Source organism: Triticum urartu, chromosome 2 (genome assembly GCF_003073215.2).
Source record: "Triticum urartu cultivar G1812 chromosome 2, Tu2.1, whole genome shotgun sequence".
Lineage (NCBI taxonomy): Eukaryota > Viridiplantae > Streptophyta > Magnoliopsida > Poales > Poaceae > Triticum > Triticum urartu.
In genome coordinates this window covers 454,619,091-454,635,452 of record NC_053023.1, presented here as the reverse complement: position 1 = coordinate 454,635,452, position 16,362 = coordinate 454,619,091, and the positions used below count along the sequence as shown (strand labels likewise).

The 16,362-nt window shown below is 50.7% G+C and overlaps 1 protein-coding gene and 1 long non-coding RNA gene across 4 annotated transcripts; one reads left to right on the top strand and one right to left on the bottom strand.

The window, feature by feature from the left end:
* On the top strand, positions 1 to 904 carry LOC125537845. Of its 2 annotated transcripts, none has more exons than XR_007296122.1 (3): positions 1 to 76; positions 462 to 511; positions 668 to 904. It is a non-coding gene; the product is annotated as an uncharacterized LOC125537845 (long non-coding RNA). The 2 variants fall into 2 exon arrangements; XR_007296121.1 differs by having other exon boundaries at positions 462 to 593.
* Positions 905 to 1,488: 584 nt separating this feature from the next.
* LOC125537844 (50S ribosomal protein L27-like) lies at positions 1,489 to 3,188 on the bottom strand. 2 transcript variants are annotated; one of them, XM_048701160.1, is made up of 4 exons: positions 3,005 to 3,188; positions 2,493 to 2,599; positions 2,261 to 2,382; positions 1,489 to 2,014 (listed from the first exon to the last, which is right to left on the bottom strand). In XM_048701160.1, exons 2-4 carry the CDS (start codon positions 2,569 to 2,571, stop codon positions 1,778 to 1,780), a joined length of 438 nt encoding a protein of 145 aa, XP_048557117.1. In that variant the 5' UTR covers positions 2,572 to 2,599; positions 3,005 to 3,188; the 3' UTR covers positions 1,489 to 1,777. The 2 variants fall into 2 exon arrangements, with proteins under 2 accessions (XP_048557117.1, XP_048557118.1); XM_048701161.1 differs by having other exon boundaries at positions 2,493 to 2,590; positions 3,005 to 3,176.
* Between the last annotated feature and the right edge of the window lie 13,174 nt (positions 3,189 to 16,362).

The window sequence follows — 16,362 nt, the reverse complement described above, 5'->3', positions numbered from 1 at the left end:
AGGCATGGGTCAGATCATTAGGCTACCGAGTTGTCGATTCATGGCGACCATGGCACTTTGGGGGGCAAGTTGCTGGGTATGATGTTCTACCATTTTTCTATACAACTGTACATCTTTCTCCTTGATTATCACCATTCACATATGTTTCTGGTTTAGTTATATATCTGCCATCTGATGCGCCAATTGATAGATGACAAGAACTCTCTCTAACATAACTAGCAGTCATTGAGAACTGAACACCTGCGAGAATTCAAAAGCAATCTAGATTAAGAAAAGCAGCTACATCCATGTTTTTATCACTATTTTTTTTAAACGGGGCAAATGTTTTGCCTCATCCCACTAATTAAGAAGTAGAGTTGGCTGGTCGTTGAGTTGTTTTGGACTTCATGTTAGGATTAACGAAACATAAAAAAAACATGTATCTGAAATGATTTAAGTCATTTTGTCTTATGCGAGTGCAGATATACACAAGGCTATGATCACAATCTCACCTTCCTCACCATAAAGGCATGTAAGCAAGCTTTAAAGTCCAGCAGGAGAATCTAGCATATTAGATTGTCGTCTTCCATCTTCAGTGACTTGCCCGATGCCATGTCTGAACCAAACTTAAATTCGACAAGAGTTCATCATATGGCTGAGGGTTTTTGACTAGTTAACGATGTTTCAGGGGTCTGGCCACACTGTTCCTGAGTACAAGCCCAAAGAATCGCTGGCATTCTACACCCACTGGCTGCTTGGAGAAAAGATCTAAATTGATCTAAATGAAACAATCAAATTTTGTAGATATGTATCTTATTATTTTTCCTAGCTGTTTTTATTGTAGATTTTGATAAAGACTGTAACTGAACCTGTTTTCAGTGTGAAACCCAATAAACAATCCAAGGCTCTGATAAATTTCCGCCTACATTCTCTTGCTGAGCGTTAGAAACGAACTGTCTTAACACAACCGTATTTCTACACCCACAAACACCAGAAAAGCAGATGAAATAAACATAAAATTGGACATTAACGTTACACCAGCGACATGAGAACTCATGAACCAATCAACTTGAACTTGTCCAATGACAGAAGCCTGAAGATTCATCCAACACACCATGTAGTTCACAGAAAGTTTTGGCTGCCTAGTAGGAGTAAGGTACTCCATAAAGAAGTATCATGATGATCTAGAGAAATACTACTACCTCCGTTCTGAATTAAAAGATGTTTTGGATATTTCAGTATGGACTACATACGGACCAAAATAAGTGAACAAACACACTAGAACACATCTACATACATCTAATTCAGAGAAAAAACATGCTATAATTTGGAACGGAGGGAGTAGCAAACAAGGCTTCTGCCACAACAAACCATACCATTCCTCCCAAAAGGACACATTCAGCATCCAGTCAGCAGCGGACAGCACCTGCTATGGCTATCAGGCACCACGTGGCGAGCTGTTCATATGGTTTGCCGGCAACAGCAACTACAGTGAATCACAAGTCCGTATATATGAAAATGAGAATAGACCAAACGGCAGGTTACACTGTTGATTTCAGAGAAAAGCAGCAGCATACGAACAAAAAATTACACAAGTGAACCTTCACTGTCTCGTGCAGAATGTATACTTAAAATGACATCAGAAATACACTGAAGTTACTTATTGCGATCATCCTAACCCAGAAACGTTTTCGCTGGAACAAGTTCACTTACGAAGTATCCATGTCGGAGCAAAACAGCAGAGCCATCCCCAGAAACTATCAGCAACTTGTTACTGCAACCCACGCACACATCAACACTACAGCAGATCCATGTCAGCTGCAGTAGCTGAACCATCGGCGTAAACAGGGTGGAGAGTGTGCCCAGCTACAGGTTCGACATGAATCCATTTCCTGCCAGTCAGCTTATTCCGTTCGAACCGCACATGGCCTTCCTTCAGAGAGAAGAGAGTGTGATCCTTCCCCATGCCAACATAGTTCCCAGGATGGAAGCGGGTTCCTCTTTGTCGTACGATGATGTTTCCTGGTTCCACTTTCTGTTAAAATAAAACAAGTGTAAACATTGGAGAGCAGTATGAGATAATTTTCCTTTTTTTTGGCTATAATAATGAGATAGCACAGCGACTACCAATGTTACAATGTATGGTATGATTAAAGCTGATGCCAACATATCAAAAGTATTAGCTATTTTCATGTCATTTAGGAAATTATTCAGCTAATCTGGTTCAAGGACATGAACAAGAAGAAACATCAAAACCATGATGAGCACTTGAAGATGGTACCTCTCCACCAAATTTCTTAACACCCAGATACTTGGGGTTAGAGTCGCGGCCATTTTTCGTTGACCCAGCAGTCTTTTTTGTGGCCCAACGCCTAAAGACCAAGCTCATTCCTCCAGATGTCTCTGGAATTAAGTACATACAAGATTAGGATCAGGCCACTTGTTCAGAAAAGGAAGAAGATATAAATTCTAAACTTCGATGTCACAGACTGCCTAAAGCCTAAGCTCATTACCTGTTGAGCTAGTGTAGACCGGAACATTTGAGATCAATTCTTTGATGTTTACTCTCCTGAAAACTGATGAGAGGGCCATCTTGCTTGCCACAGTTTACCTGTAGTCACTATAAGGATTCTCTCAAATATAGACATTAATACAGTACCGTGGACAAAAAACAAATTATACTCATGCGTTGTGCCTTTTTCTGCATTCCATGGTGATTAGTTTTTACATTACGTTGCTCTAATTTTACTAAGCTGGAGAGACAACCTATAAATGTCCAAAAGGCCTCCACTAACCTAGGTTCTGCTATGTTTTTTTTTGAGGATAGGTTCTGCTATGTTAATAGTTTTGGTGAGGGGGATTAACCGAACAGAAATGGTATTTTGGACATTTGAGATACTGTGATGAGATCAAAATACAGTACGGGGGCGGGGGCACAGCACGGGAGGCAGCAATAGCAGCGGCAGACGGCAGCAAGCAACTGAGGAGGGGGGAAAGACCGAGGAGAGCTGGCCGGGGAAGGTACCTTGCTTGCGGACGGGGAGGAGCTGAGGCGACGGGCGATGGAGGTGGAGGCGGCCCCCGGCGGCGGCGGCGCGCTCGTGCACAGATGCGTCGAAGGAATGGATCGCAGCCTTTGATGGGGCGAGACGAGGACGAGACGAGAGCTCCTGTTAGTTTCGTGGCGCACACTGCCGCGCCCTGTTGGGCCGGCCCATGAAGGCCGAGCGCAGCAACCTTTAAACCAAAAAACCGCAAAAAGGTGCGTGTCCTTCAGGATTCGAACTCGGGTGGTTGCATCATTGGCCGACCTTCAATAACCACCACAGAATCTAGTCATTGGTCAGTGCTGATAGTGCCAATGGTATAAGAACAAGCGAGGCCGCGTCTATTATACAGCTTGGAGTCCTGAATTATTTTTAAAACATCCTGGATTTGAAAATGTCCATCATTTCTGAAGAAAAGTTCACAAACTTTTAGAAAGTTCATCGATTTTGCAAACAGTCAATGGAAAATGTTCAATGCTTTTGAAAAAAAGTTCATCGATTTTGAAAATATTTCATCGAGTTTAAAAATAGTTCATCAATTTTGAAAATAGTTCATTGATTTTAAAAAATTCATCGATTTGAAAAAATATCATCAAATTTGAAGAAAAGTTCATTGAATTTAAAATTTTCTTATCAAAATGGAAAAAAGTTCATCAAATTTGAAAAAAGTTCATCAAATTTTAGAAAGTTCATCAAATTTGAAAATTTTCATCCATGTTGGAAAACTGTTCATCAATTTTGGAAACAAATCACTAATTTTGAAAAAGTTCATCGAACCAGGGAGAAGAAAAAAAGGAAAAAAGGAAAAAAAGTGAAAAAAGGACAAACGAAAAAAGGGAAAAGAAAAAAAAAAGGAAAGTTGAAAGTCGAAAGAATAAAAGAACGCGAAGAGGTAGATAATCACTTGAAGTCTGGTGGCGTGGTGGTTGACTGGTAGTACTCGTAACCTGGACGTCGCTGGTTCGTTTCACCGCAGCCTCGCTTTTTTTTGCGTTTTGATTGAAATATATAGATAAGGAAAAGATAGATGGGCCGGCCTAGCGAGGACGAGGGGTATGCGCCCGTTTGGAAAAATGCCTAACGGGCGCTAAAGGCGCCGAATACGGTTTGCAGGACCTCCTATATGCCGCTTATTGCGGCAAGAAGTCGCCGTTTCGCACAGGATGCGGTTCACGTGGGCCGGCCCATTCGCTGTCCTTTGCTGAATGAAAGAGATGCCAAAAAAAGTGCCAGTTGACAGGTAGTACTCGTAACCTGGACGTCGCTGGTTTGTTTCACCGCAGCCTCGCTTTTTTTGCGTTTTGATTGAAATATATAAATAAGGAAAAGATAGATGGGCCGGCCTAGCGAGGACGAGGGGTATGCGCCCGTTTGGGAAAATGCCTAACGGGCGCTAAAGGCGCCGAATACGGTTTGCGGGACCTCCTATATGCCGCTTATTACGGCAAGAAGTCGCCGTTTCGCACAGGATGCGGTTCACGTGGGCCGGCCCATTCGCTGTCCTTTGCTGAATGAAAGAGATGCCAAAAAAAGTGCCAGTTGACAGGTAGTACTCGTAATCTGGACGTCGTTGGTTCGTTTCACCGCAGCCTCGCCTTTTTTGCGTTTTGATTGAAATATATAGATAAGGAAAAGATAGATGGGCCGGCCTAGCGAGGACGAGGGGTATGCGCCCGTTTGGAAAAATGCCTAACGGGCGCTAAAGGCGCCGAATACGGTTTGCGGGACCTCCTATATGCCGCTTATTGCGGCAAGAAGTCGCCGTTTCGCACAGGATGCGGTTCACGTGGGCCGGCCCATTTGCTGTCCTTTGCTGAATGAAAGAGATGCCAAAAAAAGTGCCAGTTCTGGAATCGAACCCGTGATCTCTACATGCGCACGCTATGCGCTAGCCGTTCCGCCAGGCAAGCTATTTGGGAAAGAGTGGCAGCGCCAACGTAAAAAAACCAAACAGAAGCAGCAAAAAATAAAACAAATTCACAAAATTCCATAAAAACTTGTGGGCGAGGGATAGAACACAACTCCTCCCGCCATGAAAGCGCGTCCGTAGCCACTGTATAACTGAGATTTAGCGTGTAAAATGGCAGCCCGGTATATATGAACTACAATACGTGGCAGATTATTTATTTTTACAAAAATGCCAAACAAGATTTTTTTTAAAATAAAATACTTTTTGAAAGGAAAACATTATTTGGGAAACTCAAAAAAGTTAAAAAATGGAACAAAAAATTAAATACGAGAACATTTTTTGAAATAATCAACTAGTTATTGTAAACACAAAACATTTATAGAAAAAAAATTAAGAAATTCAAAAAATGAATACATTTGAAAATTTAAAACTACTTTTACAAAATTCTAGCATTATTTTCATTTGCGAACTAATTTTGAAAAACATGAACCTTCAATATGTGAACAAAATTTGGGAAAAAGATTTTTTTTAAAAAAAATTCGCAAACACTATTGAATTTTGAACAAAAAATAAACATGAGAAGATTTTTTTTCATATGTGAACAAATTTTGAAACCATTTGTTTTTCAAATTGTGAACAAATTTTCGAACTTCCTGAACAGCTTTGAATTTGTGAACAACATTTGGAACATTTTTTTGAAATTCACATACGTTTTTGCATTTGCAAACAAAATTTAAACATGTGAACAGTTTTTGTATTTGTGAACAAATGTTGGAAATGGGAACTTTTTTTTAAAAAAATATTTGTTGTTTTGCGAATAAAACATTAAAAGGTGAACAGTTTCTGAAACGATGCGAACAATTTTTTAAAGCACGAATTTTTTTTTAATGTTGAGAACAAATTTTGAAATGGAGAACAAATTTGGAAGCTCGAACAGTTTTTGAAAGCACAAACATTTTTTGAATGTTGAGAACAAATTTAGAAATGGAGAACAAATTTGAAAGCGCGAACAATTTTTGAATGTTGAGAACAAATTTTGAAATGGAGAACAAATTTGGAAGCGCGAATTTGAAATGGAGAACAATTTCGTAATGGGAAGATGTTTTGAAACTCTCAAACATAATTTGAAACGTGAACTAAAAGAAAATAAAAAGAGAAGAAAAAGGAATTGAAAGATGAAATAAAGAAACAGAAAAGGGAAGAAAGAAAAAGCAAAAACAGGAAAAACAACAAAGAAAAAGCAAACAGAAAAAACCAGTGAAAACCCGGTTCAAGAACCTTCTAGAAGGTTCCCAAAACCGTTCAGGAACCCTCCAGAAGGTTCCCAAAACCGGAAGTTGTAGCGCCAGCGCTATCTCCTAACTGGGCCGGCCCATCTTGATCGCTAGTCGCTCGCCTCTCTGTGCGAAGCCTCGACAACTCGACGCAGCGAGCGTCCGTTAGGAAATTCCATGGTTTGCCGGTATGCGCTCGTTCCTAAAGCTGCTGGGCAATCCTAAGTGGGCCGGCCATGGCGCAGCCCATTTAGTCATAGTTTTTCTTAATTTTTGGAATCATTTTTTTGTCTAACATGCTTTTACAAAAAGTATGTTTATAATTATTCGTAAGCGTAATATGTTGGAAGATTTCAAGACAAATGTTGGAATATTTTATGTCAAGCAATCTTAGGTCATGTTTGATAGCAAAGTATTTTCTTATTGTTGTGAGAATACTACAGTTTTTTAGATACCAATAGTTTTATTTACTACTAAAATTATGTTATTAAAACTAGAGTATTTACAAAACTATGGTAATTTCTCCATATAGAAAAGAACCTTGGACCTTTTTTTAATAGATCAAGCTTATCGCGCCACAATTTTTTGGATATTGCAGAAGAATGATCTCCCACAGCCACAAGGAAGACATACCAGCATCGTTGAAGCTCCTACTTTCTTTTTGTCGGGACTATCAAAGACAAGCAATGGATGGTCGTGCTCGTGCGTCGACGTCGGGGCCTCCGGGCGTCATGTGGCCGTATCGGCATTGCAAGGCAACAAAACACACACGAAATGAAAGAAAACCATGGGTGCCGCTCGGAAGAAGCAGCGTAGTAATCCGCCTCTCTCCCAAGTCTACGGCGTATGTAAGCGCGTGGTTCCGGTGTGTGGACGGCTTGGCTATTATTGGATGTCCCCTCCCGCGGAGCTGCTTGTGGGAGCTGCAGGTCGCAGTCGATGTCTCGATGACCCGGTCACCGTGGTCCCTATAACGCTGGAGGCGACGCAGATGGGTATGCAGATCCAGCACAGGCGTTGTCCAAGCAAAATTTCTTCTCTAAAATTCGCCGAGTGAAACTTCAAGAAGATTGGCCTGCACTTCGGTTGACCCAGCCATTGGTTTCAACTCATTCGATTTATATTTTTGAATCAGGAATAGTAAAAGATAGTATTAAATGAATGATGTTTTCTTCAGTGTTGTAATTGTTGTTGTATTTTCTTATTCTTTTTTCTATTTTAATGTTATAAAACTATGATTTTTGTGCCAAAATTAATAAAAATACGCAGCAGAGTCCCGCTATTTCCCAAAAAAATGTCTTGCCCACCTATTTTTGTTAAATAAATAGTACATAGATGCAAAAAGAACTCCTAAGGCCTTTTCGATTAATCCTCTCTCGTGGGGGTTGGAGAGGATTGAGGAGGATTATTGACTTGCAAGTGATATAATTTTGTTGGAATTGACCTCTGTTGGAACAAACCGAGAGATAAAAGGGGTAGTTAAACCTACAACATACGTACGAACTGGCGTTGTTTAGGTTCTTTGTGGTGGAACCATCCCATCAGGGTTCAAGTTCTAAATTTGACATTGATGCTCACATTTCTTTGGATTTATTTTAGTTTTTTCGATGATGTTGGTTTAGTGAGAGGAGACGTCCTTGTCGAATATGAGGAGTCTGTGGTGACTTCGTCAATCTCAAAATACGATGTCCTCTCAGTATCTCGAAGATGTTCCTAAGGGTAGGATGTGCGTGCATACGTTCATAAGGGGTGAAGTGTGTATTGATACCTCCTTTTATTGATACGGTATTGAAACAGAAAAGAGTATCCTGCACCTATTTCCTCAAAGGTGACCCTGAGTTATCGAACCCATGAGAGAAAGACTCCCTTGAAAGCGATGGTCTTTAGCAAGTTTTTGTCAGTGTCAAGTCCAGCTTTCGACCGGATCAACAAGCAAACAATGATTCAAACACTTAAAATAAAAGGAGGTACGGGTATGAGGTCTAATGCTTACAACCTTGTATTTGCGCTGGGATCAAATAGGATATTAATTTGTGCGTTGGAAGTCACCCATTGAGATGTGCTTGTTACGGATCAAAGTGGGGGATGTGTTCAAATAACATCTTGACCGACACGAGTTCTGCATCAAGAATCGGTTGTCCTACTGTCGGCGTTTTAGGAACGGGGGTCCCCAAACTTGCTTGCCTGCAGCCTGCGGCGTGGCTCAAAGGGGGGCCCAGCACGGCCCAGCCTCATCAACACAGACCCAAGACCTTCGCGAGGGGCCAAGCCTCGCGGGGCGGACGACGCGGAGCTTCCTCAGGCACGGCCTCATCAGGCTGGCTCGCGAGGAGGCAGAGAGATCAAGGCGGGGTGCCTCATGAGGTGCCCGTGACGCAAGCCATGACGACCAAGGGCGCCAGGCGGGCGCCAGCCCGCGCAGTGTCCTCCTTTCCTCTTTGGTGCAAAGGGAGCAAGCGCAGCCGCGGAGTACCGAGGCATCAGGCAATGGTTGCCATTTCGGTGCAACAAGACCAAGACCAGGAGGACTGCAAGACGGAGGTCATCGTGGAGCCCAAGACGGCGTCACCACCAGAGCTTTGTGCAGGCGAAGACTACTTTTGTCAGGATAACTAGTACTAGCTGTCCCCCTTCAAATTAGCCCGCCATTGTTGGCTCCCTTCCCGCTCGATATTTGGGAAGAGGACCAGGGCCTCTATAAATAGGACTAGCCACCCCAGGGAAGAGAGGCATCAACAATCGGAGAGAGAGAGAGAGAAGGGTGACTGAACTCCTCCCAGCAGTTCATCGCCCCAGCCAAGAACAGACCCTCGCGAGGCTGTTCTTCCTTGTATTGTTTATCATCATCAGCCCAAGAGGCAATCCACCACGCCACACACTGGAGTAGGGTATTACACCACAACGATGGCCCGAACCAGTATAAACCCTGTGTCTCTCGTGTTGTTCTTTCCATAGTTTAGATCTTAGCGAGGCGGAGGGGTGCAGGTAGGTAGGAGGCGAAATCTCCGCGCGCACCCCAGTGTTCGAACCTCAAGGGTCTGCCGGAACCCCAAATCTGACATTTGGCGCGCCAGGTAGGGGTGCGCCGGAATTCATCTTCCACCACCCCGTTCTCCTCCGACCATCGCGCCCATGTCTGACGCTCGTCGGGCCCGCGCCGAGCGCCGGGCCGCTCTCGCTTCCCGCGTCGCCCAGACGGCTCCTATCGGCGGGCGTCCTCGCCGTTCCCCGTCACCTGCCGTCAACGCCGCCACCGGCCCGGCGGGGGACGAGCAGCAAGCATCGTCTCAGCATCCGTCCGTGCGGCAAGACGGCCGCACCGCAACTCCCTCGCTCACCCCAGCTGGGTCTTCGTCCCGCGCGCTCCGCGCACCCATGGAGGCTCGATCTGCGCTCATCGCGGCAAACGAGCTCCTGCACTACCGTCCCGTCGACGACGTCTACGAAGAATGGCTCGACCGCGTCGCCGAGCTCGTCCGCACCGCAGGGGGCTCTCCTGCGCCGTCCGTTCCGCTGCACCGCACCCCGCCCCGCGCGGGCGACGAAGCTCCGGCGGCGCCCCAGCCGCCTCCTCCTCAAGAAGGCGCCATGGCTCCAAGGCGCGTGGCCCCTGGGCGGAACCCGCTCCGTCAGGTGCCAGCGCAGCAAGAGCAGAGCTGCCAAGAAGTCCCTCGCCCGCAAGAAGCTGCCCGGGCGCTCCCTGCTCCAGCACGTCGCGACCATGCTCCTGCTCCCGCACGTCAAGACCCAGCTGCAGCGCGTGGGGACATGCAAGACCAAGCTCTCCGTCACCCAAGGCCTCCCGTGGCCACAACAGGCTGCCGTGCCTTCACCACCGAGCTACGCAGCGTCGGGTGGCCCGGCAAGTTCAAGCCAGACCTGCCTCCTCGTTACGATGGCACGGCTGACCCTGCGGAGTTCCTCCAGCTCTACGAGCTGGGCATCGAAGCTGCCAACGGAGACGAGAAGGTCATGGCGAATTGGTTTCCCATGGCACTCAAGGACGGGGCCCGTACCTGGCTCCTGAACCTGGCTCCAGGCACGATCTCCTCCTGGGACGATATGCGCACCCGCTTCATCGCCAACTTCCAAGGTACTCACGACCGGCCACCCGCCGTGAGCGACATGCGCCGCATCAAGCAACAACCCGGGGAGACCCTGCAGAAGTACATCCAGCGCTTCAACAACGCATGCCTCAAGATTCCCAAGGTGGCTGAGGAGGCCATCATCTCAGCCTTCTCCGACGGCGTGCGTGATGTCAAGATGAAGGAGGAGCTGGCGATGCATGAAGACCCGTGCACTTCCTTGGAGCTGTTCAACTTGGCAACCAAGTGCGCCAGGGCTGAGGAAGGGCATCTCTCCCTCCTCGAGCTGCCTGCCGCAGACCCAGAAGAGAAGAAGCCCAAGGCCAAGGATGTGAAGCGCAAGGGGGCTGCCGTGCTCGCGGCAGAGCCAGACACCAAGCGGGGCAGAGATCAGCCCGAACCTTCCAAGGGCAGTCGGTACTGTGTGTACCACGACCTCCACACCCACAACACCAACGAATGTCAAGAGTTCCGAGCCGTGCGAGAAGGAAGGATCGGCCATCGCCCCGACCGCGGTGACCGGGGCTACGATCGAGGAGGAGGAAGGAACGCAGGACGCTGGGAAGACCATGGCCCGCGCCAAGGGTGGCGCGATCAACCTCGCGAGGATCGCTGGCAAGACCCGCCTCGCGAGGGAGACTGGAGGCATCAGCCTCGCGAGGATCGCCCGCAAGGCAACGCAGGCCTCCCTCCGCTGCCGCCGCAGCCAAGGAGAAACGAGGACCGCCACCAAGACGAGGGGGCTGGGGGCTTCTAGGAGCCGCGCGCGATCGCCTGCATCCTGGGCGGGGCTCAGGCCCCAGCCTCTCAACGCATCTTCAAGCAGTTCACCCGCGAAGTGAATGCAGTCCTCCCCAGGCTTGAAGCCACGCGCCCTCTCAGGTGGTCGGCATGCACCATCACGTTCAGCTCAGCAGATCAGCTCAAGTGTGCGGCTATAGCCGGAGTCCTCCTGATGCTTTATTCCCCAATCATCAGCAACGTGGTGGTCACCAGGACCCTCATCGATGGCGGGGTAGGGCTCAACATCCAGTCCGTGGAAACATTCAACAATCTCCAAGTGCCCTACAGCCAGCTTCAGCCAACCAAGCCCTTCTCCGGAATCACCGACGGCTCCACGGTCCCGATTGGGCAGGTCCGCCTCCCTGTCACCTTCAGGGCACGTGACAACTACCGCACCGAGCTCATCGACTTCGACGTCGCTCACATTTGCCTGCCGTACAACACCATCCTTGGGTACCCAGCGCTGGCCAAGTTCATGGCCGTAGCTCACCACGGCTAAAACGTCCTCAAGATGCCAGGAAGTGGCGGAGTCATCACGGTGCCCTGTGAAGAGAAGGACGCGGTGTGTTCCCTGGAACGAGCCTTTCAGGCTGCGTCACTGGAAGACCCGGATCGCGGAAGCAGGAGGCTTCCCGAGACCGCCCCCAAGAAGAAGAAGACATTGTCCGGCCCGGCCCCTCAGGAGGCAGGCCCCTCTGGGCCCGTGCCTACCCAGGGGGAACCTCCTTCCATCGCATAGGAAAGCGCGCCCAGCGCCCTCCTTAGGCAGGGCTCGGGGGCTCTCTCCTGGAGGGACACCGACCTGGCTAGGGTCACGAGGGAGGCGCTTGGGCACCACATGGATGCGTGTTTCGAAGCACGTTTCCCTCAAGAAGGAGTAAGGCAAGGAGAGCCAGACCCTCAGGAGTTCGTCAGCAAGGCCATTCAGGAGCTATAGGAGTCAAGGGTCATGAAAGGCGGCCGCCGTCTACCAGCAGTGGCTCCCCATCCAGGCGAGGATGGTGGGCTACGCGTCTGCATCGACATACCAGGGCTCAACCGAGTCGCCTCTCTGGAGCGCCTCTGGCCCTTGTGAGTGGGGCGCTGCGGAGGTCCACCCCACAGCTACGTTCGCATGCCTTACGGCTTGCCGAACGCGGCTGCCACGTACCAGCGCCTCATGAGGGGCATCATGGAGGCACAAGAGGCCAGGCGTTCCGCAGCCCTGGCGGAGATGGAGATGGTCCGCGGGGAGCCGCCAGCACCTCCGGAGCCTCCCGACGCCCCCGGGCCTGGGGGCTCGTGAGGATCGGCTTCCGCAGCCCACCGAGTCTGCTACACCAACACCCCTTCGTCCTCAATGTCATCAGGTGACATCTTTCAAGTTTCACTTCCAGCTGGGAGCGCCCCCAGGGCTGCATTATTCCCAGGCCGCGTGGGTCCGTCCCTGCGGCATGTATCCCTTTTATTTCATGTTGTTAGCTTACCTTGTTGGGAGCGCCCCTCGGGCTGCATCATCCCTAAGTCGCTCGGGCCTGACCCAGTGATGTCCGCCTTCTCAGCATCTATTTGGATGAATCCACTCCTTCGTGGCTAATGTGTTTGACCTAGCTGCCCGCTCAACTGACGCCAACTGACAGAACTGCTCCCAAATGGCACGACGCTTGCGCATGGGTCCGTCCCTGCAACGCCGACAAACCTGGATGGCTGAGCTCTGGCCGCGGCAGCCCCGCATGGCGCCACCTCGTCAAGCCTTCAGTGCCACATTACCCCTCGGAAGCAACCAACGGCTGACTGTCAATTGTCGTGGCAACCCCTCGTTCTTTCTCTGATGGGTCTACAGGATCTCTTAAAGGAGTTGCATCAGGCGAGGCCCTTGCGGTGTCTCCTTCACTCTCATCCGCGCGAACCGCTTGCACGTTAAAGGGGGGTGCCTGAGCATCGCGACTCAGGGCTCCTACTGGCTCTCCAGCCCTCACCCTCTGGCCTTGTCCACGGCATCGCGACCTGGCATACCAGCGACGGCTGAGACCCGCTCGAGGGCCGGGACCCGAGGACGTAGAGCAGAAAGGGGAGCAAAGGAGAGAGGGGAGGGACACGTGAGGACCTCGCCGAGCAACCTCATGCCTGCCGATGCACGGACCCGGCGAAACACCAGAGAGCGATCCCTGATTCTCGAGATAAGTCACCACCCGGAAGCGCCAGCTACCGTGGCACCATCCCCGCATCTAATGCAATCCCTTGTTAGAGACCCCGCTCCCCTTTCTCACCGAACGACGGCTGCTTGAGCGCCAAAGGGGACCTCCTGAGCATTGCGACTCAGGGGCTCTTACCGGACTCCGGGTCGCTCGCCTCGTGGCCTTGACCACGGCATCGCGACCTGGCATACCAGCGACGGCTGAAGCCGCCTTGGGACCGGGACCTGTTGGCGTAGAGCACCAAGCCCTCGCGAGGTTCGAAAGGGAGAACTGAGCTAAGACGGAATGAGTAACTCGCACAATTCTACGACAAGGGTTATATTAACAAAACAGGATCACAGGCACCTTACAAGCCCCCACGGATGAGTCTTTGATTCCTCGCAGGGAACAGATCCTAAAGGGACACTAACTACGCGCGCCCCTGCAAAAGATGCCATCATCAACAGTGGGCTGTCAAGCACCGGCGCCAACCCCATCCAGATCAGAGTCGGCGGCGGCCTGACGAGCCCGCCCTGCTCCAGGAGCGGCGCCGGCTCGGGGGCTCGTAGCTGTCGTCGCTCGTCTCCGGAGTCGCGAAGAACTCGCCGGAGTCGCTGGAACCTCCGACGCCTCCACCGCCTGAGGAGCCACCAAGGGAGCGGTCGGCGGGCCTAGTCCTCGCCGCAGCAGGGTCCCGGCCACCTCTCCCGGGGCAGCACTCCAGCCGGCGCCCGTTCGCATCGAAGACCTTGAAGAACATCACCGAAGCACCGTCGTACTCCAAGTGGATCGCGAAGGCGCCTCTTGTCCTGCAAACCCAAGCGATTTCGCTCCAGCCTCGAGTCATGAAGACCTCGCCCGGGGCAACGACCGCGACCTCTGCCTCGGTCGTGAGGGTGCTGCAGCCGGCGTGCTACAGCCAAAGCTCCAGGGGCTCTCCCTGCGGGACGATGGAGGCGAAGAAGGGAGGAAGGAGAATCCAAGACTGAGGAGGCATGGTGACGTGGAGCACGAGCTCTCGGGAGGAGCCCTCGGTGTGGACCCCAGGGGGGGCGACCCACACCTTCGTGACCCGTCGGCACTGACGGCGGCGCCGCCCGTGGCGATCAGCATCAGCTCCTTCAGGGCCCTTGATGTGGGCGTACAGGGGAAGCGGGAACCCCGGCGGTGCCCGCTCGCACCAAGGCCTCGACACCACCTGATGGCCCCCCTCGTCCGGGCCATGGAGGACAAGCCATTTCTTCGGCGGGAGCGGGTCTGGTTCCTCTCGGGGAGCCTTTCCCTTCTCTGCCATCGAGAACCGGCGGATCGGAGCCATCGCAGCAAGACGGAGCAAGGACCGGGAAGAAGGAGAAGCAAGGAGGGATGGACTGGAAGGGCGCACGCCGTTCCGTACTTATGGCCAGCGAAGGCCAACCGCCGACCTCCACGATCGCCGGTAATCATGACCCACTCTGCATGCAGGGACTTGTCCAATCCGTGCAGTTGCCGAGGCGCCATGGGGAAGTGGAGACGCCCACGTCCAATCAACCGCCACGCGGCGCCCAAGGCCGCAGGCTGTTAGGGCCCGCGGCGCTTTGCTCTTGCCCTTCCGCCTCCCTGCACGGCCAAGTCCGGGCGCGACTTGGGCCCGGGGGCTACTGTCGGCGTTCTAGGAACGGGGGTCCCCAGACTTGCCTGCCTGCGGCCTGCGGCGTGGCTCAAAGGGGGGCCCAGCATAGCCCATCCTCATCAACACAGACCCAAGACCCTTGCGAGGGGCCAAGCCTCGCGGGGCGGACGACGCGGAGTTTCCTCAGGCACGACCTCATCAGGCTGGCTCGCGAGGAGGCAGAGAGATCAAGGTGGGGTACCTCACGAGGTGCCCGTGACGCAAGCCATGACGACCAAGGGCGCCAGGCGGGCGCCAGCCCGCGCAATGTCCTCCTTTCCTCTTTGGTGCAAAGGGAGCAAGCGCAGCCGCGGAGTACCGAGGCATCAGGCAAAGGTTGCCATTTCGGTGCAACAAGACCAAGACCAGGAGGGCTGCAAGACGGAGGTCATCGTGGAGCCCAAGACAGCGTCACCACCAGAGCTTTGTGCAGGCGAAGACTACTTTTGTCAGGATAGCTAGTACTAGCTGTCCCCCTTCAAATTAGCCCGCCATTGTTGGCTCCCTTCCCGCTCGATATTTGGGAAGAGGACCAGGGCCTCTATAAATAGGACTAGCCACCCCCAGGGGAGAGGGGCATCAACAATCGGAGAGAGAGAGAGAGAAGGGTGACTGAACTCCTCCCAGCAGTTCATCGCCCCAGCCAAGAACAGACCCTTGCGAGGCTGTTCTTCCTTGTATTGTTCATCATCATCAGCCCAAGAGGCAGTCCACCACGCCACACACTGGAGTAGGGTATTACACCACAATGGTGGCCCGAACCAGTATAAACCCTGTGTCTCTCGTGTTGTTCTTTCCATAGCTTAGATCTTAGCGAGGCAGAGGGGTGCAGGTAGGTAGGAGGTGAAATCTCCGCGTGCACCCCAGTGTTCGAACCTCAAGGGTCTGCCGGAACCCGAAATCCGACACCTACCGCAGGACTTATCCGTTGCGCAAGGTTGTCTCGATAATTAAGATAATGAAATTAGACAAGAGCTTTTGGAGTTTAATAACTACAGCCTATTTATCCCCAAGGATGTTATCCATATTAACCAACTGAACCTTACTGTCACTAGTGTTTGGTATAACACTTCACGGTCTCCTTTCACCTAGCCTCACCGGTGCTCGATGTCCATGATCCTGGGAACCAGTAGGGATGAAGATCGCGGACAAGATAAGAGACATCTTCATAGTACAATTTTATTTCACACATACGGGACATTGTGTCAAAGTTTTTCATTGATCTTCTCAACAAATACCTTGGGTGGCAAGGTTCATGCCTCATACATACCTTACCGAAGTACTCACACATGGAGATTAGATCGCGGGAAGAAAACATTGAATAACACATCTTGAGATTAATTGATTGCAATATGTCTTACAGTGGATTCCTTGTGTGATGCATGATTACAAGTATGAACTAGATGAGAGGGCACTATGGTGGTAGTGGAGATGGCTATGGAGATGGAGATGACAGCGGCTAGGGTTTGTGAATGATG

Excerpts from the sequence above, each read along its gene's own strand:
- LOC125537844 (XM_048701160.1), bottom strand. The coding sequence starts at position 2,571 with ATGGCCCTCTCATCAGTTTTCAGGAGAGTAAACATCAAAGAATTGATC. Across the intron at positions 2,383-2,492 it reads GGTCTACACTAGCTCAACAG|AGACATCTGGAGGAATGAGC; the intron begins GTAATGAGCTTA and ends ACTTAATTCCAG. Across the intron at positions 2,015-2,260 it reads TTAAGAAATTTGGTGGAGAG|AAAGTGGAACCAGGAAACAT; the intron begins GTACCATCTTCA and ends TTATTTTAACAG.